At 42.6% G+C, this 27,100-nt stretch overlaps 1 protein-coding gene across 1 annotated transcript in view; it reads left to right on the top strand.

The window, feature by feature from the left end:
* trpc5a (transient receptor potential cation channel, subfamily C, member 5a) overlaps positions 1-27,100 on the top strand; it is a 185,997-nt gene that overhangs the window by 152,562 nt on the left and 6,335 nt on the right. Inside the window, 5 exon segments of the mRNA XM_037680517.1 lie at positions 1,993-2,193; positions 7,511-7,632; positions 16,938-17,133; positions 19,204-19,413; positions 22,309-22,350. Coding sequence (XP_037536445.1) covers positions 1,993-2,193; positions 7,511-7,632; positions 16,938-17,133; positions 19,204-19,413; positions 22,309-22,350 — 771 coding nt within the window.

Genomic DNA, 27,100 nt, shown 5'->3' with positions numbered 1-27,100 from the left:
GAGAGATAAAGTCTGAGGAGCAGCAATGATTGTAAGAGCTGGTTTCCGCCCTGAATTCATTATTATGGCTTATATAATTTACTGACCTGCCAATACTTGTACAGCGCTGCACTAATTTACATTAACGCAATTCATTATGAGCAGAAACATCATTTTTTAAATGTCACTTTTGGCTTCAAGAAGTGCCATTAAGACGGTCGTCATGTAGCTCTGACGTCAGCTGTGATTTGCGCTCATGATTAATGGATGTTGGACGTGTGGAGGTTTTTATTTTTATTCTTAAGAAAATAAAATAAAACACGCTGCACTACGACGCAGTTACATCCTGACATGGAGAGCCAGTGCCGGACGACGGCTCAGTCTTTGTGCGGAGCAGAACACAATCAAAACGCTTGTTGGTCCCTCGATCGCAATCACTCCAGGTTCTGTCAGCGTGCAACGAATATTCACTTATTGACGTCTAATGATGAGTCACCATCTCATCCCTCAAGAGTCGCAGCTCAGAGAAATAACACCTGAAGCACTTCCTTTGAAGCAGGAGCTCAAAAAACTTGATAAGCTGAGACCTAGTTTGATGAAGTGGCAAAACTTTATTAGCACGTTTGATTTATGTCGACAGTTTATTGGATGAAGAAATCTGGAGTGACAGAGGAGTCTGTTAGACTGGAACAGGACATGTCTGAGGACAGCAGGGCTTGCATGAGGACAGCAGGACTTGCATGAGGACAGCAGGACTTGCATGAGGACAGCAGGACATGTCTGAGGACAGCAGGACTTGCTTGAGGACAGCAGGACTTGCATGAGGACAGCAGGACATGTTAAAACTGGTACAGGACATGTATGAGGACAGCAGGACATACATGAGGACAGCAGGACATGTATGAGGACAGCAGGACATGTATGAGGACAGCAGGACTTGCATGAGGACAGCAGGACGGTGAAATGTGCTGTAGGATTGACAGATAGTTTTAAGGTGGAGGTTGGAGTGCATCAAGGATCAGATCTGAGCCCCTTCTTGTTTGCTCTTGTGATGGACAGACTTACAGATGAGGTCAGGCAAAAATCCCCGTGGATTATTATGTTTGCAGATGACATTGTGATCTGTGGTGAGAACAGGGAACAGGTGGAAGAGAACTGGGAGAGGTGGAGGTACGCACTTGAGAGGAATGAAAGTCAGTCATAGTAATACTGAGGATCGTAGTAGGGATTTGTGCCTCTGTGAACAGTTGGCATAGCGACACAGATGTTCCGTTTAAATAAAGTTTTATGCCAACGTGACACGGTTTACAAACCCGTAACAAAGCAAAGTTTGAGCGGCTTGGAAAAATCAGATTGTAGAAATCCATTCTTACATTGTAGTCCCTGCTCTCCGTGGTCAGTTCAAACGTTTCTCCCTGATTCTCCAAACGCAGCTCGCCGACTGCTGCAGGTAGGATGCTGACTGCTCATGTGAACTCCGCACAGCCCCCCTTAAAATAACATATCCCTTTTTTGATTTCATGTAAACGATGTAACGACACACAAACACCAGATGGCAGGGCAATCTGCGACAGCTGTGAGTCACCGATGGTGGCGGGTGGCACTCCTACACGGGTCCGACGCTCTCCGGTGCATCAGAACGGCGCGCCGCGAACACGTGGAGGTGAAATGGACGCAGCTGTAAACATAGCTGCCCTGACGGTCCTGCACACAAAGCAGCAGCAGCTGGAGCGGCGTGTCTCACCATCTATTTTTCATTTCTCATTCAAGTATTCGTCAACGTTGAAAATCCTCCGGAGGAGTTGTGAGATTTTTGCTCCGTCATTGTGCAGGAGAGCATAAATTAATGACGGTGCGTCTGCTCCCGGCAGCGCCCCTGTGTGTGTTTGTAAAGAGGGTGAACAGTATTAACAAAAATGTCCTGCAGGAAGTTTCCTTTCACTTGTGAAGAACCTTAAACCTTTTTCATGTCGTTTCTTCTTCATCCTCCGTCCCCTCATCTTCCCCGTCCAGTATAACTCGTCTCGTCCCAGGGAGGAGTGGGAGATGTGGCACCCGACGCTCATAGCCGAGGCTCTGTTCGCCATCGCCAACATCTTCAGCTCGCTCAGACTCATCTCGCTCTTCACAGCCAACTCCCACCTCGGGCCTCTGCAGATCTCTCTGGGGAGGATGCTGCTGGACATCCTCAAGTTCCTCTTCATCTACTGTCTGGTGAGACGCAAACCAGGCTCCGTCCAAGCAGCATAAATCTGGGGGGTCAGCTTCTGTAAAGGAGTTTTTTAATGAGGAAAAGAGAACGCAGGTTTATATGGGGTGCCGTTTGTAAAGTTCACAGTTAAAAGTTAACAGAAATATTTTGGTTTAGCCTTTAATTAAAAAAAGGGTTTTGTTTTTCAAAGTCATATTTTCACCTTGTTATTCATACATTTATAAATGCCATAGTTCCAGACTAAATATTTAATTTACAAGCTAAACATTTAGTTTACAAACTGAATACTTAAATACTTAGTTGGTAAACTACTAGTTAATAAACAAAATATTTAAGTGTAAATTAAATATTTAATTTCCAAAATATCTCATTTCCAAACCAAATATTTAATTTCTAAGCTAAACATTTTATTTAATTTGCTAACTAAATATTTGGACCTAAATATTTAGCTTGCAAATTAAATATTTAGGTGAGTTAAATATTTAGTTAGCAGATAAAATATTTATTTTGGAAATTAAATGTTTAGCTTATAAATTAAAAATTTAGCTTCGAAATTACATATTTATTTTACACCTAAATATTTAGTTTACTAACTAAATATTTAAGTATTTAGTTTGTAAACTAAATATTTAGGTGTAAATTAAATATTTAATTTCCAAAATATTTAATTCCCAAACTAAATAATTTCTAAGCTAAACATTTAATTTCTAAGCTAAATATTTAATTTCTAAACGAAATATTTAATTTGCTAACTAAATATTTGAACCTAAATATTTAACTTAGGTGAGAGTTAAATATTTAGTTAGCAAATTAAATATTTATTTTGGAAATTAAATGCTTAGCTTAGAAATTAAATATTTAGCTTAGAAATTAAATATTTAAATTACACCTAAATATTTAGTTTACTAAATATTTAAGTATTTAGTTTTTAAAGTAAATATTTAGCTTGTAAATTAAATATTTAGTTTAACTGTGACATTTATAAATGTATGAATAGTATGGTGAAAATATGACTTTGGGAACAAAAGTATTTTTTAAATTATTATTAAAGGCTAAATAAACCAAAATATTGCTGTTAATTTTTGACTGTGTAACTTTACCAACGGCACCCCATACATTTAAACACTATTTTGTTTTGTTTTTTAAAAAGTAGGCCAAATTGTTTTGTATAGGCCAGGGGCGATTCTAGGATTATACATTTAGAGGTACTTAGCCCTCACTGACGATGACTCTTGGCTTGAACAACCCATGGTGTGGTTTGTGAGAAGTGCACCTGTTTTTCCCGGGCGGTCTCCCATCCAGTACTGACCAGGCTCGACCCAGATTAGCTTCTGAGATCAGACAAGATCGGGCTGATCCAGATGTTCAGGGTGTTATGGCCGTAAACGAGGAGCTCAGTCACAAATAAGACTTTTAAAGGATCATAACTAACAAAGACTAAACTTATTAACCAGAAGTTGCAACATGCAGTATATCTACACACAAAACGCACAAACCAAAGTACAACTAGCTTTAAGCATTAACCTTTAATTTAACCATTAACTTATCACTGAAAAGCGTTCGTAATGCAAAACATCAACATTGTTGTTGGAGGGAAAAGGGGTGGAGCTCCTGCAGGTAAGGGGCGTTTACCTTTGGGATGAATTGAGGTCACCGATTGGTCAGTTGTTGACGAGTGTACTGGATTGATTGACAGGTGGTGCCGAGGATACGACTCATGCAAAAAATAAAAAATAATCATAGCTTTTACTGGCCCGTTTAAGAGCGTCTTCATTTATTTCATATTTATTAAATATTTTAATGAATCTAAGATTTGAGAACTGAGTTTCCTTGGAAATCCTAATGATGGTTTCTTAATTTTTTAGGGGTGCTTGAGCACCCTAAAAAAAGAGGCTGAAATCTCCACTGTGGGTTCACATCTGGACACAAATGAGCTTCTTCCAAACTGAACTTGTAGGAGTAAATAAGCAGGACTCAATCAGGAGGTTTAGCTGATTAGCTTCACATGGTGCTAAGCTAATCAGCCACACGAAGGAAGCAGCGTGATGAAGATGAGAGCGAGCAGCTCTCTGACTGGCAGCAGAAGGACGTTGTCGGCTTATTTCGTTACAGTCAGGACTCATTAATGTCGTCCCAGGGGATCCTCTAACCTACAACACAGTCCACATGAGGATCGTTTTGGTCCCCGAGGTCCTAAAATCAACCGCGGTGGAGCCAAAGGCACCAAGCCGACGGTGCTTCGCTCAGCTGCAGCGCCACAGAACAAAGTTTGTTCTGCTTTTGTTTGGTTTGACATCAAAGCTGGGTTTTAAACGGGCTGGAGGAATGCAAGGTCAGTCTCTGTACCACATCTGGAAACAAACAACATCTACATTCTGAGAGCGCTGACGTTTGACTCTCTGGGAGACTTACCATGACTTTCTACGTCGACATGATTTTTATTATTCTTATTATTAATCTATAAATCCATCCTAATGATCATAAAACAATGCATGGCAACATCCACATTAAGTCAAGTCAACTTTATTTTTAAAACACATTTAAAAGCAGCAGCTGTTCCCAAAGTGTGTAACAATAAAATCAATGGGAGTAATTAAAGAAAAAAATAGTAAGATGTAATTAAATGCATCAAAATAAAAACATAAAAAAAAACACAAAAACAATAAAATACTAAATAAAATCACGCTGTGTTAAACGTCAGTGAAAACAAATGTGTTTTAGGAGAGATTTACAAACAGGAAGTGAAGTGGCCCATGTAATGTTGGGGGGCAGATCCCACGACTAAAAAAGCCCGATCTCCTCTGAGCTTCAACCAAAAGCAGATGATCAGATGAACTCAGCGCCCGAGAAGGAACAAATTGTTGAAGCAGGTCAGAGAGGTATGAGGGTGCAAGGTCATTTAAACTTAAAGGTCAACAGGAGAATTATAAAATCCATTCTGATACGTGCAGGGAGCCAGTGAAGGGAGGACAAAACTGGTGAAATGTGCTCAAACCTAAGAGTTCCTGTTAAGAGTCGAGCTGCAACATTTTGGACGAGCTGGAGACGTGAAGTGGAGACCTGACTGACCCCAACATAAAGCACGTTACAGTCTCGTCAGGTTGTAATGAAGCCATGGACTATTTTTCAAGGTCATAACTGGTCAAGAAAAACAAAGAAACGTTTTTGTTGACCAGAGTTAATCGGTTTATTGAACTTAAAGTCAGAGTCCAAAGCCATCCTGAGATTTGCAACAGACTGATTAAGATCTGGCTCAAGTGGGTCAAGCCATGAACACCAGCGTCGTCTTTCCGTAAGTCGACCAATAAATTAACATTAACGACAGTAGAATACAGAGAAAGTAACATTTGTAGCTTGCATCCAAGAAGTTTCTGCACCGAGCGTTGTTCTCAGGCCGTGTCCAGTTGGAGTGCTGAAAGATTGAGGGCGGGGCCACACGATTTTTACTCACCAGGACAGAAAACTTGCATCTACAGTTTGTCGAGTACTGCCTTGATTCTACCCTGAAGCTGTTTCCGAGCACTAAGATTAAACCTGTAGCCCTTTACTTGATGCTAACAGATCTGACGTCTTTTGCCCCACGGTTTAACTTCTGCCTTACGCTAAGTTTCATCTTTTACCCCTGACGCAAACGAACGAACAAAACAAACCACATACGTTTACAGTTTTTCACTAAATTTTCCAAAATCCCACAGGAAACATTTGCAAAACATAAGTTTCATGTATGTCACATGGTAATTCAACACAATTTCCCCTTTTCTTCTATAAGGACCCTTTTTTAATTCAGTCAACCTTTATTTAAACAGATAAATCACACTGAGCCTCCAAGACATTTACAAGTGAGGCCTGATTGGACAGACAATAAAGTGGTGAAAGTGACAACACAGGTTTTTGGAGACGGAAAAAAAAATCCTAACATGCTCTTAATCTTTGGCTGAAGATTAAAAGCATGAAAATGAAAAAAACCTCCGACTTGAGCACATAATGATGCTGACATTCCGCGGGGGGAATGCACGGGCGGTGAGCTTGTCCAGACACAACTTAGAGGCACTGCAAGAGTTACAGTAAAAGTGGTATAATAGCTCAGTTCTCATAGTTCCCTCTGGAGAGATAGGTACACTCTCGGGGGGGTGCTGAGGACGGCGTAGGGCGACGTCAGATAGAATCCAAAGAGTCCTGAAATGATGACAGAATGTTTCTTCAGCCAAGCCCCTCTGATTGATCCATATACTTCCTCTGTGATGGGGGGGACAGAGCGTCAAGGTTTAGAGCTTCCAGGCGAATTAAGATAAGGTGGACTGTCGAGACCAGTCAGGGAGCTGAATTCAGATAAACACAATTGTTTTGGGGACAGGAAGAACTTTACTGGTTATGTCTACCTTGAGTCTGTGTCGGTCCTCTCAGTTCTGAAACGTCCAAATGAAATGGCCACACCACTGGACCGTGCCTGAGCGTATTCCCCGAGATCTGATCCATCCTGCCAAAAGCAACTGAGTCTGGGTGCTCGAGGCACAAACCAAGCCATCACATAAGGCAGGCAGCCTGACCAGAGCCAAATCTGCTGCCGACGACTTCCCTGTTAGTTGATAAACCACGAACCAGATGAATCCAAAAGCAGGAAACCAGTTATAAATCAAGAAGCACATACAAAACTAAACATAAACTACATTTATAAGAATTACAAACTGTTTTATGTGAGCTCGTGAAATGAGCTGGAATGGACCTCGGTCTGCTTCAAGACGCGCTGATGTGCAGAACAAATTCCAGTTTTTACACACGTGTGTCACAACGGGTGCTGCTCACTGAAAATATTTAAGTGTTATCGATGCTCACAGACATGGTGGTCAGTACTGTTTCCTAAAAATCACAATGCGTTTATTTCATCAGAAGTACGTGGATCCGTTCACAGGAAGTTCCGCTGGTTTCAGTGCACGAGGAGGAAATCCTATTAAGAAAGATAAAATATATGTTTGTACATCTGCTGACGGTGCCGAACCTCTGTCCAGAGGGTGCGTGACAAGTTTTTCCAACCATTTATAATTTCTTCTCCTATTACCTGATTCAGCACAATGTCAGTTGAATGGAAGTAAAGTGGAAAAAATGGAAATAATTGTTTTTTTGGGTAAAAAGAGACAAAAGAGAAATTTTCACAATCCACTTAAATGCACCAAAAGCTTAATTTGTGCATAGAAGAAAGGGTTTTATAATTATTCAGAATGGTGTGGGCGGAGCCTTGGACTACTAACGAGCTATTTTAAATTTTTATAGAAAGTCAACATAATCGTTTGTGTGTGTGTGTGTGTGTGTGTGTGTGTGTAGGTCCTGTTGGCGTTTGCTAACGGCTTAAACCAGCTCTATTTCTACTACGAGACCAAGGCGTCTGAAGAACCAAACAACTGCAAAGGAATCCGCTGTGAAAAGCAGAACAACGCCTTCTCCACGTGAGTACCACCTCTGTGAAACCCCCCCCCCCCCCCCCGATGTGTTTACTGACAGCGGTGATGAAGTCAGGCAGCAGTCCGTCTGAATTCATGAATACAAAGTTTGTGTCAGAGCCCCCACAGTTCCCCTCTTACACTCGTTTTATGCCTCGATACAGCACATAATGATATGGAAACGATTTTCTGTGTCAGGAGTGAAGAATATTAATGTGTTGGGGGGGGGGGGGGGTCACCCGTGTGAGACGGGAATATTTGCAAACAGAAAAGGAGTCGGGGCTGGTCGACTCAGAGGCTGAGTTGGAGTTGGGGTTGGTTAACGGATCTGCGAGCGACGGGTTCAGATTGTTGCTGAGGAGGGAAGAGCAGCTGCCAAGCACAATGTAAATCAGGCGCCGTTTGTTTTGGATAAATGTTGTATTGATCCGTGATCGATCCCATTACAGCCCAGCTTTTGGCACAACGACCGTGAACACATGTTAAAGCAAAAGGTCACGCTCAACCTTCAGCTGTCCTGTGCCGACTGTTCAGTGTATTTTAGAGAAACTTGATCACCAACATCAATCAATACCTGCACAATCATTTGCTCCACTCTGGACCCTTGAGCAAGGCCCTTAACCCCCACCATCTGCTCCCCCAGGCGCCCTAGATGGCAGCTCTCTGCTCCACACAGAGGGCTGTGGTAGTTCAGTGGTCTGCGGCTGCATCAGGAAGGGCGTCCAGCGTAAATCATCAGTAGACTATCATGCAGTTCAGTAATCCCTGGGATGCTGAATGCACGAGGTGAATCGTGTTTTTCTTGTTTTATTGTTCCCAACTCTGAAGTTGTGCAATCAGGCCGATATAGTTATAATCTGCTCCGCTTGTTTTGTCCAGCGTAGACATCCTCAGGTGCAGAGTTGTCATTCTGAAACCGGAGCAACATACTGAACACGGAAATAAAGCCAAGGTCTTATCATGTTAGTGTCAACACGATCCAACGTCACTGGTTCACCACCGTTAGCATCACATGTTGGTGTAAAATCCTGAGCCATCCAGGACATGACAAATCTAAAACATAAATAAATAAACTAATGAATTAATTAATTAATTAAAATAAGAACAACAGGAGTTCAGTTCAGTAGCTGAAGGGCTTTAAACAACATCGATATTATCATTATTTGGAAAGATCTGCGTACGTCTTTAATGGCGTGAAACTCGGATGAAATGGGACGTGACAGTTTTGAAACACGTCACATATGTCTCTGTCATAACAAATGTCCAAAAGTAAAAAAGGTTTCAGTAAAAATGCTTCCAGTGGCACAGCATCTGATACTACAGAGCCCCGGAGGGGACATGGGGGATTTTTCTTTTTTACTTTTGCGTTCCCTCGCAGTACTGGACTGTATGTAGTGTTACCTCACAGACGAGAACCGTTCCTCCCTCAATGAAACTGGTCCAGATGACATGATTTAAAGGAGTTTTGTTTTGAAATCAGCCTTAAATATAAGGATATCCAGTGTGTGCTGAAGTGGTAAAATTAGTTTTACGTTGGATATTTCACGTTCATGCGCCGTGGATTCAGGACTTCCTCGTTCCAGCCGACGCAGACGGTCTGATTTCAGTCAGCTGTTCAGTCCTTCCCTCCGAGGAGCGATGGTTCTCTTAGGGACCGTCAACAAATTACCGGGCTAATGAGCTTGGACTAAACAATGTTATAATATTTTAGATATATTTCCAGAGTATTTGTCAAAGCAGCGCCATAAGTTTTCTCAGTATATTTCTACATGGTAATAAATCATGAATTTTCTCACCATTTAAAATACAAAAGAACAAGTTGGCACTCGTGTTTCAAAAGTACTGCCACTTTCTTTTAAAGCATCAAAGTTCATTCAAGGATTCAGAGATTCAAGATTCTTTATTTGTCATTCGCACCACATGTGGTGCATGTGGTGGAACGAAATTGTGTCCACAGCGTCCCGGTTACATCCAACAAAAGTATTAAGATGTGTGTAAAAGAAAAACAGTAATGAGATCTAAGACATGAACTAAAAAAACGTTAACTAAAAACATACTAAGCACACACTTCAGGAGGGCTTCATCAGTCTGAGGAGTCCCAAGTAAACTGTTTTCCCACTAAGCAGTTTGCTGGTTTTGCTTGTGACTGATGAAGCCCTCCGGATGGTGGGCGAAACGTCTTTCCACAAAAAAAGAAACTGTCCAGATGACCTGACTGACCGTTATTGTATTTTGTACCTGGATGATTGAACATGAACTTTGATGATTTAAGAGAGTTACAGTACTTTTGAAATGCAAGTGCCACCTTGTTCTTTTGGATTTAAAATGGTGATAATTCATGATTTATTACCATGTAGATATATACTGAGAAAACTTTAGTTATGATACTTAGTGCTGCTTTGACAAATACTCTGAAAATACAGTCATTTGTTGACAGTCCCTAAGAGAACCATCGCTCCTCGGCGTGACAGACAGAGCAGCTGACTGAAATCAGACTGTCTGCATCTGCATCGGCTCGAACGAGGAAGCCACCGCTGAATCCACGGAGCATGAACGTGAAATATCCAACGTAGAACTAAACTGACCACTGCAGCACACACTGGATCAAAATTCAATTCAGTTTATTTATATAGCGCCAAGTCACAAACTCCATGAACCTCAAGTACGGGTGTCTGTTCCATTGCTGCTGTTTGTGAGGTAACACTGCATACGAGGAAGCATTGCGAGGGAACGCAAAAGACAAAAATCTCCCACGTCCCCTCCGGGGCTCCGTAGATACCAGAGGAAGTAATCATCCGAAAAAAGTGATTTAGAAAGAAAAAAAAAAGAAGAAGAATAGAAAAAAAGAGTAATTAAAGCTTAAAAAGTAAAATCTCCGAATGAACGAGCTACTCCAACATGCAGCCACCTTGAGCGGCGCAACCCCAGAATCCAGAACGTCCACAGCGCTTCCTGTTCAGAGAGTCTGGATTGTGAAAGTGAAAGTAAAGTAACATAATCACGTTTTATTGGCTTAGTGTCATTAATGTTAAGATATCTTCGATTGTTTTAACGTTACGTTAAAACTGAAGGCCTAGCTCTCGTAGTCACGGTACGCTCACACCATAAAATCCACTCGGAGGTCCCCGCCTAAAATAAAACCCTGAGGGAGAGCGGACAACCTCCGTGAAACCCGCCGCAGCTTCTCTGTGGATTTACCACCTGTTCTTCGGCTCTGATACGCCGCTGATGGAGCACAAGCCGAGGGAAAGGAATCGGCGTCGCACCGAAGCTAAATGAGCATGCAGAGCGGCGAGGAGACGGATGAGATGACGCATTCTGTCAACGGCGTGATTGCAGCCCCACAGGCAGCGCAGCCGGCATCGTTATTCATGAGTTTACAATACGGGGATTATTTCCTTTGTGTGTGTGTGTGTTGCACACTGCTCTCCAACTCTGTTATTCACACACACTCATCGAGATTCAGGAGTTATTTTCACGAGATCGTTTCCTGTTTCAGCCCAGGTGTCTCCCCTCCTCCCCCTCCTCACACTCATCTGTACTTTGCACACTTATCACCGATAATGTGTCGGATCGTTTCACACCAGGACGCGACGCAAGTGTGCGCGCGCGTCTGCTTCCCCTTTTTCTTTGCCTTCGCACAAGTCCTGTAAATACTCCCCTCATCTTTCACACTCTGCAGCTCCATGTCTGTTTTCTTTCACGCGCAGCTCCTTTCTCTGGGATTTGCACAGTTCTCCTCGTCTCTCTCCTGCAGCACGAGTCCTTCTTGTTTTTCTGAGTCACTGAATGTAACAATGGAAGGCGCTCGTTGAAGGAAGGCCTAGCATTCCTTGAAGGAATGCCTGTCACCCACCACCATGCACGTCAGAGTTTTACACTAAAATCTTTTGGACGATGGAGTCAACCTAACGCTACAATATTGGCCTCGCTGGGCTCGAAGTGTGCTAAAAGACTCTCAGCTACTACCACGTCCATTTTAGCTCAGTATGTCAGGTTTAACTGGGATGGACCCAAGAAAACAGATTGACACAAAAAAAACTAAAGTAAAAGGAACTTAAAGCTTCATTAAAGGACGACAAGCTGTACTCCGAGGTCCCCCATCACTGAGAGATTTGAAAAGAGAGTGGCTGTAGTTTTCAAGATGAGTGTATTGACGTCAGAAGCATTTGAAATGTGTGGGGGACACGCTGGTGGTGGTTCTGGGGGTCCTCCCCCAGAAAATCTTGAATAAAGTTGTCATTTCTTGCATTCTGTTGTATTTTAATGGTTTGTTCAACATCTACGTTCTACATAATTAAAAACTTAATTCAGTAACTATTTTAGAGTACAGCACAAGAAGTAATCTGACCAACAGCTCTCCCTGTGTGAATAGAGCACGCTCCGCTTCTCTCACCCCAACCCCCCTCGAAAATTGCCAGAACTAACATAGCATTAAGCTAACGGCGTGGCAGTAACACTTTAAAAAGACAAAGAACTCAAGACGGCGTGGAGGAAACCACCTGAACAAGTCAGAGAATCTGAACCTCTGAATGGTGGATGAGAGAATTTACGGCGTGGAGGTGATGAGAAGAGTGGCTGCAGCTGTGAGTAATGTGACAGGGAACAGGTGCAAATGGGCGGGGCAGACTGGCAAGCCAAGCCTTGTTTGTGTTTTCTAAAGTCACTTGACCATGGCAGCCATGTCAAACTGGGTGGACTCCAAACGTTACCCAGTTGTAGATCTACGTTCAGAGAGTGATTTCTCTTTGTTTCATTAAAATCCATTCAGTGGTGACTGATAGTTGGGGCACTGTTTTAAACATGCTTCAGGTGTTTGTGGCCAAACCTCTGTCTTTGTCATTTGATTGTAAATCTTTTCTCCAGTTGTTGCAAACATCTATTGATGCACTTGGACATGTCAGTGATGGTACCTGGTACTATGGGGGGCGTTCAACATGAGAGCCTCTCTCCCAGGCGACCTGACTGAGAAGGATCAATTCCCAATCTGTGTCCAAGAAGCACTAAACCACTGCCTGTCCCTCACGATGCACAACCATCCTGAGGTCTTCTCTGCAGCTTCTCAGGACTCGTTGATGATTAAGTGCTCCTTTGATGCCCAGGAGGCTGTATGATGTACTTCCTGCTTCTTACTGCTTCCTTCCTTACTTGATGGGCATACATCTGGTCTCTGTGGTGTTCTCTAGAAATCAGAGCCCTTCATCCAGGTCCACCCTCATTAGTCAGTCAGATACCGTTCCCTGGTGACCTTCTCGTGCCTTTGATTGACACTGATACGGTTCTCCTGCTTGAATCAGTGTGATCTGACGTGCTGATGGTTGGAAACATTTCCTTTGGTCATTAGCGCTGCAGGTGGACTCTGCTGCCGCCTTCAACAGAAGATATTTGGCTTGTCCACACGTGCAGCTGCTGGTTGTGCACGAGCCTCACGTGTTACTGATCCTAATTCTGTTGGCCCTGGTTTGTTTCTGTTCTTGTTTTTTTTGTTTGTTTGTTTACTTGCAGTCATTAGTGGTTATTTGCATCAAGAACCTGCATTTTGGATCCTTTTTTTTCTCCATATTAAACCTAATTGATCAGTTTTATGTGAGAACATGTAAACCTGTTCGGCTGCAAATTTACGGACCGTTGACTCTTCATCACGTGTCGTTGCTGCTGCTCGCATAAACACAGACTTTATTTCCACTTTTGACTCGTCATCTGTGAGCAAAACTCTTCATGACGTCGAAAAAGGTTCTTTCTTCTGAATCCGTCCAGAGGACCGGACTTTACCTTTTTAGATTCTTCTACCTGAGGGCAGCAGAGTCCAGACCTCTGAGGCACGTCGCAGGTTGCTTTGTAATCTGTTATCTTTTAGCTTTCCAAAGCAAGAATCTTTTTAGGTGTGTTTTCACCTGTTTGATGCCTGAGAAAAGCACGTACACACACACACCTCCGCACACACACCCACACACTGCGTGCGTCTCCTCCTCGGTTCACCTCCCACAGAGCAGCAGGAGTATAACGGTGAAATGACTGAGTGGCTGTGAGAATCAGCTGGAGCAGTTTATGACTCGGTTTAGTGGAGTGAGAGATGAGACGAGCAGAGGAAGAGGAGGGACAGAGGAGGAGGAAGGACGGACAGCCGGATGGACGGAGAAGAAAACAGCCGAAGACTCGACGTTCATCCAGCGATGGCGACTTAGAAATGATCCAGGCTGAGTCGGAGCGACAAAAACTCACAGCACAGCCGCCGATTACTTCCTGAACCCGTCCAGTGGTGCATGAGATATTTTACTAACAGAGTTCATCCTAACGGTTAATGCTAATGTTTTAATCAAAGGTCATGTGCAGTGAGTGGCACTTGGAGTGTTGTGAATGGCTCTCGGCTTCTGCTGCGCCACATTTTAGCTCGTAGTCTGTAACATCAGCTGAATTATTTAAGTCTGTTTCCTGAGTTCAGTTGGTTCAGAATGGTGGCGACGTTTTAATTTTGGTTCAGTGCACAGATTTAGCTGAAGGTTAGTCTCAGCTACTGTTGGTGTTTCGGCTGCTCCCCACTGCAGGGGTCGCCGCAGTGAGCGAACTCACGTGAAAGATTCGGTGTTTTACGCCGGCTGCTCTTCCTGACTCCACCTGGGCTCAAACTAAGACTGCTGAGCTACTACCACATGATTTTAGGTCTGCTGATCTGAGATGAAGCTGAAGATTTTGAAGGAAGTGATCCTGCTTTGTTTTCCTATTAGTACCACAGCATGATGATACCACCACCGTGCTTGGCATTGTTGGGTTTGAAAGCCTCTGGATCATTCCTGAACATCCAGATTTACTTACATCCAAGGACTGATCCATGATAAATTTTCCAAAACAACCTTTTTATTTGTCAGTTTTGCAAAGATGGAATCATTATTAGAAAAGTCTTCATCCTCACAGAAACATTGAAAATCACCTGGAACAGTGCTCACAGACTTACTTCACAGATGCATACACTCATTTGCGCACACACTCCCCTCAACCCACCGCTGTCGGTGTGGTAACCTAGGTTGGATGCAAGGCACCAGGTAGCTGTGATGCTCTCCTGGGTGGCCAGTGCTGGGAGCCCCCCCCCCCACCGCTTTTTTTTTTTTTTTTGTGCTGAGGTTTTTTGCAACCTCAAACTGTGTCCTGTTAGGGATACAGTATGATATATATTTTTAACCTCTTCTTTCCTTCGGGTTCCCTTTTCCTTATCTAACGAAAAAAGGCAGCGCCTCTCATGAGGCTGCAGCCTCAGGCACCCCCGTCTTCCCATGTATGTTATTCGGTTGTTTGTGTTTCTTTGGATGGACTGTACGGAAATGTAATTTCGTTGTGCTTCGGTGCAATGACAATAAAGGCTGATTCTGATTCTCATGACATCCCTGCTTTATGAAGCAGTGTTTTTGTTGTTTACATGATGACTGAAGTGTTGTTTAAGATTTTATTTTAAAAAAAGCTTTTAGTAGTTCCTAACATGCGGTTTCCAGTAGGCTCAAGGCTGAAACAATAAATGTGCGATCCATCTAACCCAGTGAGTTCTGTCGAACTGTTTTTCATTCTAGTGAAGATAAACTACCGGCTGCGGTCGATCATGAGCACCAACTACAAGTTAGTCCTTTCATATCCAACAAACTGGGAGTTAGATTAAAAAAGGTGGAAAATAAGATAATAAGGAACAAAAACAGAGTTTTGTCCCGTCCTGTGTCGTTGTTCTTGGTTTTCCTCGTCTTCCTGGTTTCATAACTGGCACATTGTCACACTTGGTTACTTCATTCATCTTTGATTTAATTCTCCATCTCCCCCGGTCTCTTTTCTCGCTTTCACAACACTGAGTGCCCCCCCCCCCCCCCGACTTTCGCTGCCTCTCACAGAAACACATTTCACCTCGGCCCACACCTGCACACCATCGCTCACCTGATGTCTGTGCTGATTGATGCGCTGATCACTCGGTTCTGCTGGGAGAAGAAACGCTGCAGCCCCGAATGTTTCGTGCGACATAAACGTCGCCTCCGTCTGCGTCGCTCGCTCGCTGCGGCGTCGAGCGCTGACGATCGTTGCTTCATCAAAAATTCAATAAACGGCCCAGAACAGGGACTGTCGCACAGAGAGAGCACGAAGAGACACGGGGAGACAAACGGAGGACAGAGATGGGCGAGGGGGAGACGCAGAGACGCTGAAGATGAAATAATAAACTGTGAACGATGTTAAAGGAGGTGTTACGTGGAAGGAGAGACGATGAGGAGGTGCATAGCATCAACGTGTCCCACAAAATGATGAAACGGTCACAAAGTTGTTTGTTGAACCGACTGCCGGAGACCAAATGAAACGAGTCTACTGGGTTTAGAAAATAACTTTTCACTGGTCAATGTCTTCACCACGACCGACCAAAACAACGGCCTCATTACTTAAGTAAGGGCTCCATGTTGATAAATGGAGAATCCTTTAAAATCATCCTCACTGTTGACGTCCGGTTTTCTTCCGTATGGTTTTCAGCATGTAACACGCCGCGCAGTTTTTGTTTTATTTCAACAGTTCATGTCTCAAAACGTTCGGCTCGTTCTGGACGTTCCTGCTACAACTTTAGCTGTTTGTGCACTTTTCACTTTTTGATATATTTAGCTTTTTCAACTTGTTTTTAACATTTATTTTTAAATATGATTGAGCTCTCCATATCTTTCAAAACGTTTGTGATGTTTGAATGTTTGACTCGTTTCAGCTTCTTTGTTCTAATTTCAGCTTTTATCTGCGTTTTCATTTACTTTATAGTAATTTTTGTGTTTTTCTACTATTTTTTATTTTGTTTATTCTTTGCTTATTTCTGCCTTTTGTGCTTTGTTAAATAATTTCAACTTTTTATGCTCTTTTCAGCTTTTATCTGCTAACTTCAGCTTTTTCAACCTATTTTCAGCTAATTTCATCTTTTTTCTGCTTCTTTCAGTTTCTTTTTTGCTACATTTGGATATATTTTTTAAATCTCATCAGCCTCTTTCTGCTTATTTCAGCTTATTCTGTCAATTTCTGCTTCATTTCTGCTCTATTCAGCTTTTTCTACACATTTTGGCAGGTTGTTTTTTTTTTGGCTGCTTCCAGCTTTTATTTCCCCCCTTTATGTCAGCTGGTTGCTAATGCTAAACTTGCATTAATAGTTTAGAAGTGAAACATTTTCAGCAGGCTTCAGCAAAAGTCCTTCAGCAACAAGCGTTCACGCCACATTTTCACAGGAAGCGCCGTTTCTCCAATATTTTAATCAAGTTTCTTCTCCTCGGGTTTCATTTTGCTGATTGCTCATAAACGCTGCGTCTGTTTGTCTTCAGGCTGTTCGAGACTCTCCAGTCCCTCTTCTGGTCCATCTTCGGGTTGCTGAACCTGTACGTGACCAACGTGAAGGCTCGGCACGAGTTCACAGAGTTCGTCGGGGCGACGATGTTCGGGACGTACAACGTGATCTCGCTGGTGGTCCTGCTCAACATGCTGATCGCCATGATGAACAACTCGTACCAGCTCATCGCCGTGAGTCACCGCCAGATCCCAATCTGAAACTCTGAGTGGATCTCAGCTCGTTTGGCTGTTTTAGGTGCATCGTGCTGATTAGGGTCTCTAACGTGGACCTCATGTTTGATGCTCCTCTGGTTTGGGTTGTCGGCTCCAGCCAGCAGCTGGAATCGAATGTGTTTGGACCTTCAAACAGCTGAAAGCTTTCAAAGCGTTAAAATAGTTTAGTAGATGGACTGAGAAGTTTATAATTACTCTGAGCCCCATGATCCGTGCACATTTGAAGCTACAGGCCAATCAGTTTGCAGGAAGGGCTCATGATCATAGCGTGCACGAATCAATCAACTGACATGGGTTTTACGACCCGAGTTCGCTCGATTAGACAACAGAAGAACCAGAAAAAGTGTCTTTACGATTGAGTTATGAAAATGTAACATTTCTAACAATCTGACACTCCTTTTCATAACACAACATGTAAAGAGACTGTGTCATCCCACAGCCAAATAATCATTTTAGACTCAGTAACACAAAACTATTAATACCACGCGGATCAGTTTTGACCAAGAACTCACACAAAAAATAAAAACCTTCTGAGGCTTTATTTAAAACGTTAAATGATTTACAAACACATCCTTTATAAACGCTGACCTGTGGTGAACATGAAGTATATTTTTAGCAGAATTATACATTATCTTACTGAAATGTATGGTTATATGTATTTATGTTTTTGCAGTATCTTATTCGTGTGTTAAAACAAGGCAGATCTGATTTCCAGTTTTCTTTCCGGTAGAAAATGTAGTTTTAGTTACGCCTACAAATCCCAAGGTGCCACATTCATCCACCATTTTGAAACGGAAGATGGCGAGGTTTCATTGGTTGAGAGCTGGTCACATGAAAGAGAGCGGGGCTTCCCATTGGTCGACGGAGGTGACTCCTCCTGGGAGGTGTGGCCAAGCTCTGAAGAAAATATGTGTTTGAGTAACGCTCGCTAGTGGCGTTCGATACCACGGTTTCCTTTCCGATACCAATACTGGATAAAATCCAGGCTGCTGTCGACAATACCGATCTGATACGATACTTTGTGCAAATACACCCATAATGTGTCTGGTAAATATTTTTAAAAAGCAGTATAGTTCAAATCTAAGCTTCATAAAGAATACATTACATGAAAGTAATTTATTTATTTTAAACTCTGGAGTATATCTAGATAGTGGCCTAAGCTTTTACAGACTGAAAGACTGACTGAGCAGCGTGCCACTGTGCTTACCCAGGTGGAAGTAAAAGTAATTCCCACCAACCGCGTATCAATTAGACAAGATCTCATTAGTTTAGTTACTTCCCACTATGTTCCTGTTAAAGATATACATTACCTGAAATGACTAAAGTATCAAAAGTATTGATCATTTGATTTGAGAATCGATTCTAGAGCATAAAGTTCTGGTATCCAGAGTATCGATATTTCAGTTTTGATTTGCACATCACCAACGGCCCTTACTGAAAACCACATGACGTAGACGATGGTGGCCCAGCGCAGTTGGTTTTTGTACCTTACATGTGTAAAAAATAAACCTGAAAATGGATGACGGTCGCTCCTCCCGAGCTGCTTCAGACAAATGAACAATCTTTCAAACAGCACATTAACAGAATCTTTATATTATCGTCTTTTTATTTAAGCAAAGCCAGCTTGGGTACTATTGAGGCTTATATGGGATGAAAGCAAAGATCTAAAATTGTTCATAAGGGAAGATGATAAATAAACAAGTTATAGCGACACATGGGATAGTAGCATGGCTTCGTATACGGGCGGCCATTTTTCATCAAGAACACAAACGTATTGAGCAGGGAATGAACACGATAGGAGGTTAAAATGGATTAATTCCTCTGAGCACCGATGACTACCAGAAATGCCTCCAATGATTGTCCAGATTTAATGTCCAACCAGCTAAAATCCTTATTGTGCAGCCGTTGGTTTCAGCTGGCAGTCATCTGAAACATTTCCGCCCCTTCACGTTAAAACAAAAACCACCAATCAAAAGTTACCCAACGAACCGGACCCTCCAGTTCTTAAGGTCTCCTTCTTGTCTGCAGGACCACGCCGACATCGAGTGGAAGTTCGCCCGCACCAAGCTGTGGATGAGCTACTTTGACGAGGGCGGCACGCTGCCGCCGCCGTTCAACATCATCCCCAGCCCCAAGTCCGTGTGGTACCTGCTCATGTGGCTCCACACCAAGCTGTGCAGGAGAGGCCAGCCACCCAGGGAGAGCTCGCACAAGTGTGAAAACCTCCGGGAGTTCACGGTGAGCGGGGACGACGGAGAGGCGCACACGGTTCTGACGCCGCTCCGAGGTTTATCTGGACGTGTTTTATTTTTGAATGTCCTTTTGGTTGATGTCTTTATTTGATGTGGAGCATCAGAAGCTGATGCACTCGAGCACAGCTGGCAGAGAGACGGGAATGCATATACGGCGCCTCCTTTTCAACTCCTTTGAGATTTGGGGCTGTAGCTGAGATTAAAGTTTCCAAAAGCAAAATCTTAGCATGAAATTAACAGAGCTGCTCCAAAATGCAGCCACCCCGAGCGGCGCAATTAAAGAAATAATTATTTTGGTCATTTGGAAACGATTAAAATTGACAATGTTTACAAAGTTTTGTGGTTTTTTTACTTAATATTGTGAATGCAGATTCAATCATAATACTGTTTCTCTCATTTACTTTTTGATAATTTAAGCCAAGATTTTGCAGCCTTTAGTTAACTTTGGCTACTTTGAGCCAGTTTGTTAATGTTTACGCCGATGATGAAGTGATTGTGCAGCAGCAGCAGTGATGAGCACAGCACACGGAGGCAGGTGGAGTGTAGGGGCTCGACAACACACCCCTGGATCCTCATGGTGCACCCATTGTTCTTCCTCATCCTCCAAATTCAAGATCACCCCGACTGACGCCTGCCACAGTTAAGACACTGACTGTTCTCGACTAGTCCGCAGATCTACCCTTTAGGAAAGCGAACTCTTGCTGCGCGCAGCGACAGAAAACAGAAAAACGTTCCCGCCGCTCGTGGACGGACATCGGCTGAAGGCACAGGCGGAACAGAAAAACACGTCCTGATAAACGCGTTAGCAGTCCAGTCATCTGGAGACGGAGCGATCAGTGCACGGTGATGAAGCTTTTTCACACCATCACACACTCACATGCGCATGTGCGCACGGTGCAGCTGGCGTATTCACCTCAGCTGAAATCAGCTGAGTTATGTAAGCCGTCCAGCCCACATAGGTTCAGCAGCTCTGCAGAGATCTGATGGCAGCAGACTTTGTGTTTGTGTTCACGATCAGACGAGCTGAGAGATTCAGAAAGTAAGGATTGCTCTGTAGCGGGGGGGGGGGGGGGGGGTCACAGGATGATTTGGATGGAAACAGGTTTGAGTGTGAGGAAGTGAACAACAGGAAACGAGTGAAACGAGTGAAACACTGGATACTTAACAAAAAGATGTTTCTCACTTTGACAGAGGAAATAATAGTAAAACATTTTTATTTAGTTGTGAGAACTCACATTAAGTCACAAAGAAATCATGAAGGGTAAGAACAGCCTAAAGCAAACTGAAGGTCCACAGGCCAGATATGGCCCCAGTTATAACTTTATCCGGTCCGAGAGAATGTTTGAAATGTTCCAAGAGGCACTTCAGAGCTGATGTTGCTTCAGACACTGAGGATACCTGGACCAGACTTCTGACAATTATCCAACTTCAGGGCTGGAAAAATACGTTTGAATTCTTCAGTAGACGTTTAGTTTGGTTTGGAAAAACAACAAAAGCATCTAAATGCATGCAGCATCCTCAGGTCCAACAACTGGTCTCCTCAAATCCAACACCTGGTCTCCGCAGGTCCATATACTGGTCTCCTGACATAACCTCTTCCTAAGAGTAAAGGCTGATGTGCAAACTCAGTGCCCAGTATCAAAGTTCATGCTCAATAAACCAGGTTTAAAAAAACAACAAGAAAGTTAAGTCAGGTCCTCTGGATGGTTTCTTTGTGTTGAGACGTTTCATCCTTCAGCCAAAGGACTTCATCAGTCCAAGGAGCCAAAACAAACTCAGTCATATAAATAGCACCTTCACATAATGGATCAACCAGTTTGATGGTGATAAGATGGTTTCTGGAGTCCGCCCTCTCCCCTGTCGACTCCTCTGAGTCATGGTCAAGGTGGTTCAAAACATCAAAAGATCTGTCCAGAGGACGTGACTTAACTTTGTTGGATGTGTTACCTGGATTATTGAGCATGAACTTTGATGATTTGAACCAATTCGGCCATGGTTGCCTCAGAGGAGTCGACGGGGGAGAAAAACCATCTTATCACCATCAAACTGGTTGATCCACTATGTGAAGGCGCTATTTATCAGACTGAGTTTGTTGTGGCTCCTCGTACTGATGAAGTCCTTTGGATGAAGGCCCAAAACGTCTCAACAAAAACAAGAAACTGTCCAGAGGACTTGAATTAACTTTGTTGGACAGCACCCCGTTTACTTTATAAGAATATTTTCCTTTTTATCTTTTTTTATGCTGACCAGGTTCTAGCCTGATATTTTTCTGTTGAACCATGTTTGTCAAACTGAGCTGCAGCATCAGAGACGGTGCCAAAGATAAAACGGAGTGAATTGTCCAGCGTTGGTGCTTCACCTCCCTACATTAACCCTGAACTCCCAGAGCACCTGATTCAATGGGATCCCTCGTTTAAAGAGGTTAATCTGGTGATTTATAGCAGAAGAATTCACGTTCTTGGTTATTTCTGGGACTTTTCAGATGAGAGCATCAGCTGTGGACCTGGACTGTAAATGTGGAGTGTAACTTTTCTCTCTTGGATCATATTTATACGTTTTGACTGTGAGAAATGATTAAGTGAAGTTCATAACGGCATCTATTCAGTACGGTCAGTCCAGGACTGAGTGTCGTTCTTTCAGCCAAAAGCCATCCGTTACCCGTCTGCTGTGCTCCAGGTCGGTGCTGTTACAAAGAGCAGTGGGCGTATTCAATTTTTTTAGGTGCCGTATGTGAAATATCAGCCTGCCTGAGAAGAATAATGAGGCAACGGAGCGAGGGATGAAGGGAGAGTAATAACCGAGGGGACTGGCGCCAACAGAACCAGGAAGTGATGTGGAGAGAAGCGTGTTTTTAACCTCAGCTCTTGTGTTTTTATTTCAGGAGCGTCACGCCGACAGTCTGATCCAGAACCAGCATTACCAGGTCAGTACTTCTTGTTTTCTCGTTTCTTTTTGTGAAACTTTGACCGTATCTTCATACAGATCTTCAGCAGAAGGAATCATGAAGTCCTGTAAAACATTCTGGTAGACTGTTGCGGTGACCTTGGATTTAAGAAAGCAGAGTTTACCAACACCTGCACCGGACACTGCACCCAGATCATGACTGACTGTGGATATTTCACACTGGACCTCAACCAGTATGGGCTCTGTTCCTCACCCTTCTTCCTCCAAACCCTTGGTCCTTGATTTTCAAATGAAAGGCACACTTTACGTTCATCTGAAAAGAGAACTTTGGACCACTGGCCAACAGTCCAGCCCTTTTTCTCCTTGGCCCAGTTGAGACGCTTCCTAAGTTGGCTCAGGTTCAGAAGTGGCTGGACCCGAGGAACCCGACAGTTGTAGCCCATCTCCCAGATGTGTCTGAATGTGTTGGTTTTTGAAGCTGTGACTCCCGCCTCATTCCACTCTTTCTGGATCTTCTGTTTGATAACCCGCTGAAGCCCACGGTCATCTCTGTTGCTGGTGCATCTCCTGCCACATTTTGTCCTTCCACTAGACTTTCCATTGATGTGCTTGGACACAGCACTCTGTGAACAGCCAGCCTCCTTAGCTATGAACTGTTTGTGGCTTACCCATCCTATGGAGGGCATCAGTGATGGTCTTCTGACCAGTTGTTATGTCTGCAGTCTTCCCCATATTGAACCGAACTGAGACAATTGAACCAAACTGAAGCAATTTAATGACACCTGGGGAAACCTGTGCCGGTGCTTTGAGTTTAGTAGATGATTAGTGTCACACTCAGTTTAAAACATGCATGCCCTGCAACATTTGGGCTGATTTCTTCACAGTATTCTAATTTTTTGAAATCATGTTTTCATGGGTTTCATGAGCTGGAAGCTCAAATTATGTAAAAATAAACAAATAAATACTTGAAATTGTTTAAATTGTGGGCCCTGAATCTATCATCTATTAAAGATTAACTTTTTGAATGGAATTATGGAAATTACACAACTTTTCCATGATATTCTAACATATATATATATATATATATATATATATATATATATGTGATGGTGACTATCTTGGAGTGTGATGTGGCAATCCGTTTTTTCATCTGAACCTTTTTCACTCCCAGCTGCTGCAGCCACGCACCAACATGGAAGTCGACACCTTGTTTGTTTATTTTTCAAGTTATCGTGCTCAAAACGTGCACGGACGGAGGGCATTTCCAATTCTCCCTCTTGGCTCCTCGACGAGGGACAGGAAGCTGCAGCTGAATGCAGTTGTCAGCGTGAACTCCAGGAGCGTTCGATTCTCTCCGACGTCTCTAATCGTTAGTTTCAGCTGCAGCAAAATTAAAACGGAAAGGAGAATGTGTTTCTCTCAGCCTGGATTCCTTCTCTTCCTTCCTGGTTTTGTTCTCTTCACCTCAGCTGTGCAGGAAATGTAGTTTTTTTTTTCAATAAGTTCTTTTTTTTAAGTGTTTTTATTTCTCATCTCTGAAAGTAAACACAGCAGCCAATTAGTTATCTGTATTAGACACCTCCAGTCGAGACAATCACACTTTGTTTTGTTGGAAAGAAACGCCTGGTGGTAAATTAATTTCTCTTCAGGAGGCCGCGCGCTGTGATTTCACTTCAGGACAAATCGACGCGACTCAGCCGACCAGCAGCTAACAACACTAATAAGAAGCTTGATGAAGCTTCTGGATGCTGCGCCGTAACCAATCGTACATCCTGGAATGAAACAGAACGCGCAGCTGTGACCGCAAACTTTCAGATTTAAAGAGATTTAAAGTTTTTTCACCAGATATAAATTTACAGGTGAGCCTGACTGAAAGTGGGTGGGCCACGAAGTTTAAAATATATTTTAAAATGCGTGAAAAATGTGTGTTTGCATGTCATTTGTAGAGATGAAATGCTCCTGTGCAGGTCTCCGAATCAAACCAACCTACTGCTGCATCACCTGCAGAACAAACTGTGTTCAGAGATCCCAGAGAAACAACTGAAACACAACGATGACCACGGTCTAAATCTGAAATGTGCAGTCAAAGCCCACAGACAGAATTAAATTAGATTGCATTTCCTGTGAAAATGCTGTGTGAATGCTTATTGCTCAAGAACCTGCTGAAAAACAGCTGACATTAGCTAAAAACATGCTGAAATGTAGCTAAAGTCTAAGTTGGCAGAAGGAAGCAGAAAGAACACAAGTAGGTTTACATAAGCAGAAATTAGCACAAAAGTTGGAAAATTAGCTAAAAAAAAGGCTGAAATTAGCAAAGAAAAACAGATTAAAAGGCAGAAAGAGGCTTAAGCTTCCAAAAGGAAGTAGAAGGAGCTGAACTGAGCTAAAAATTAAATGTAGAATTAGCTCAAAAATCTAAATTTAGCAAAAAACAGCTAAAAAAAAAAGTAGCTGAAATACCAGAGAAAGCTGAAACTAGCATAATCAAGATGAAGGGAGCTTAATATGCTGAAATTAGCAGAAACGAGTTAATTAGGCTGAAAGTAGCAAGAATTACCACATAAACGATCTGCAAACAGCTAAAATTAGTTAAAAATGCTAAAATAGAAGCTGAAAGGTTAGAACAAGCTTAATTTAGCAGAAGAAAGCAGAAAGAACACGTGTTTGTTGAAAGAAGCAAAAATGAGCATAAAAGCTGAAATTAGCAACAACAACAACAAAAAAAAAACCAGCTAAAAAGTAGTGAAAAGCAGAAAGAAGCTTAAATTACCTGAAGGAAGTGGACAGAGCACATTTTAGTTACATTAGGCTAAAAAGATTGAAATGAGTGCAAAAAATGTGCAAAAAAAGCTGAAATACTTAAATTAGTATAAAAAGCTAAATAGAAGCTGAAATAGCAGAAAAAGCTGAAACGCAAAATTAGCTGAAAGGAGCACAAAACAGCTGAAAGTAGCTGAAAAAATTAAAATTTACAGAAAGAAGCTGAAAGCAGCTGAAGCAGAACAGAATATGAAAGGAGCAGTAAAAGGTTGTAAACAGATGTAAAGGTTTGAAGGAGCTCAATTCATTTTCTATGAGAGAGAAAAAACGGCAGAAAAGGCTAAATATTTCAAAAAGCTAAAGTTGCACCAATACCAAAAATTCATAGCAGGATTGTCCTGAAAGAGCCGAACGTTTTTATTTATGATTTGTTGAAACGGTTTGAAAACTGCGGGACGAGAAAGATGCTGAAAAACGTGCAGAAGAAAAACGGATCACAATAGACTGAACATTTCAAAAACATTCACACAATTAAAGCTCTGACATTTAGAACCTGCAGATGAGACAACAGGCTCCTGTTGTTCAACAGAAACCTGTATTTTCCTGAAAGAAAAATCAGAAAATGATTCTCACACACGTTTGACTGCGATGAACTTTTTGTTCAGGTAGATAAATTGGGGTCTGGCACTTTCCGTCAGGTGTGAATGGAGTGAGATTTCTGTTCCAGAGCAGTTTTTTCAGAATATGGATCGCTCCTGTAACAGATCTGACCCAGATCCTCCGTTTTACTCATCTTTACTTTCAAGTGACTTCGTTTTTTTATCCATATAACAGAGATTATTCCAGCAGAACTCATTAAGACTAGATACAGAATCCAACCATTTTCACGTCCTCTGCTTTTTATTAACACCGGTAGTTTCTCTGTTCCGGTGTTATCATCTTTCAGATTGAACAAAATAAAATAACAGCACAGGAGTATTTTTGGCTGCTGTTTTTATGTCCAGTTCACATAACGCCAGTTCTTTGTAATTGACAGCTCTGATTGTTCCTTTTGATCAGGCGTCCATGTTTTTAAGGGTTGTTGTTGAATCTTCACGTTACCGGAGTGTGTGGTCCGTGTTTGGCAGAGGAGCTGAGGGACAGCACGCCAGGCCGGCCCGTTTGGCCGTCACAAGTGTCGACTGTTGGACGGAGCTGTGCGTTAGCGTGTGCACCAGGTCTTGAGTAACCGCCCACTCGGCACCGAGTCCCTCTGAATGTTTTTTTTTCCCCATTTGGTCTGTAAATCAATGAGGCTGACCCACATCGTTGGCTGACTGATTAATCAGACAAAATCATTAAAAAACATAACTCTGTTGAGCAACAATTGCTCTAAAACTTCAGTTTGTAGAAAGTTATTGCTATTAGAGCTGAACAAAATGTCCAGAATTTTATTTAGTTGCTGTGATGATGTTTAATCGAACACTTTAACCTAAAGCACTCACTATGTGAGAGGCGGGGGACACCCTGGACCCTCCAGTCCATCACAGGGACACATAGAGACAAATGAGACAAACAACCATTCACTCTCTCTCACACACACCTAGGGATAATTTAGAGTTACCAGTCAGCCTAACATGCATGTTTTTGGTCTGTGGGAAGAAACCGGAGCACCCGGAGAAAACCCACGCATTCACTTAAAGAACATGCAAACTCCACCCAGAAAGGTCCATGCCTCGGATTTGAACCAGCAACCTTCTTGTACCAACTGCACCACTATGGTAATTGCATACCTGCAAACTCAGAAGGGATGAAAGAGGCGACAAACCTGTAGTGTGTATGTAGGGGGTGGGGCGTTTGACATTATAGGCTAACGTTAACGCGCAATTCACTGCTGCTAGCTGACTTCCTAGCTAGCATTACATGCCGACAAGCTTTCTCTTACAAATAGCATTATGTTGGAAAAGGTAACTGATCATGACACGCATAACGTTGCTAAAGTATGATTAATTTTTTGCCAAATCAGTTTT

This window comes from Nematolebias whitei, chromosome 1 (genome assembly GCF_014905685.2).
Source record: "Nematolebias whitei isolate Nwh7 chromosome 1, NemWhi1, whole genome shotgun sequence".
Taxonomy (NCBI): domain Eukaryota; kingdom Metazoa; phylum Chordata; class Actinopteri; order Cyprinodontiformes; family Rivulidae; genus Nematolebias; species Nematolebias whitei.
Note: the sequence above shows the minus strand (reverse complement) of the source record. Positions and strands in the feature narration are given on the sequence as shown.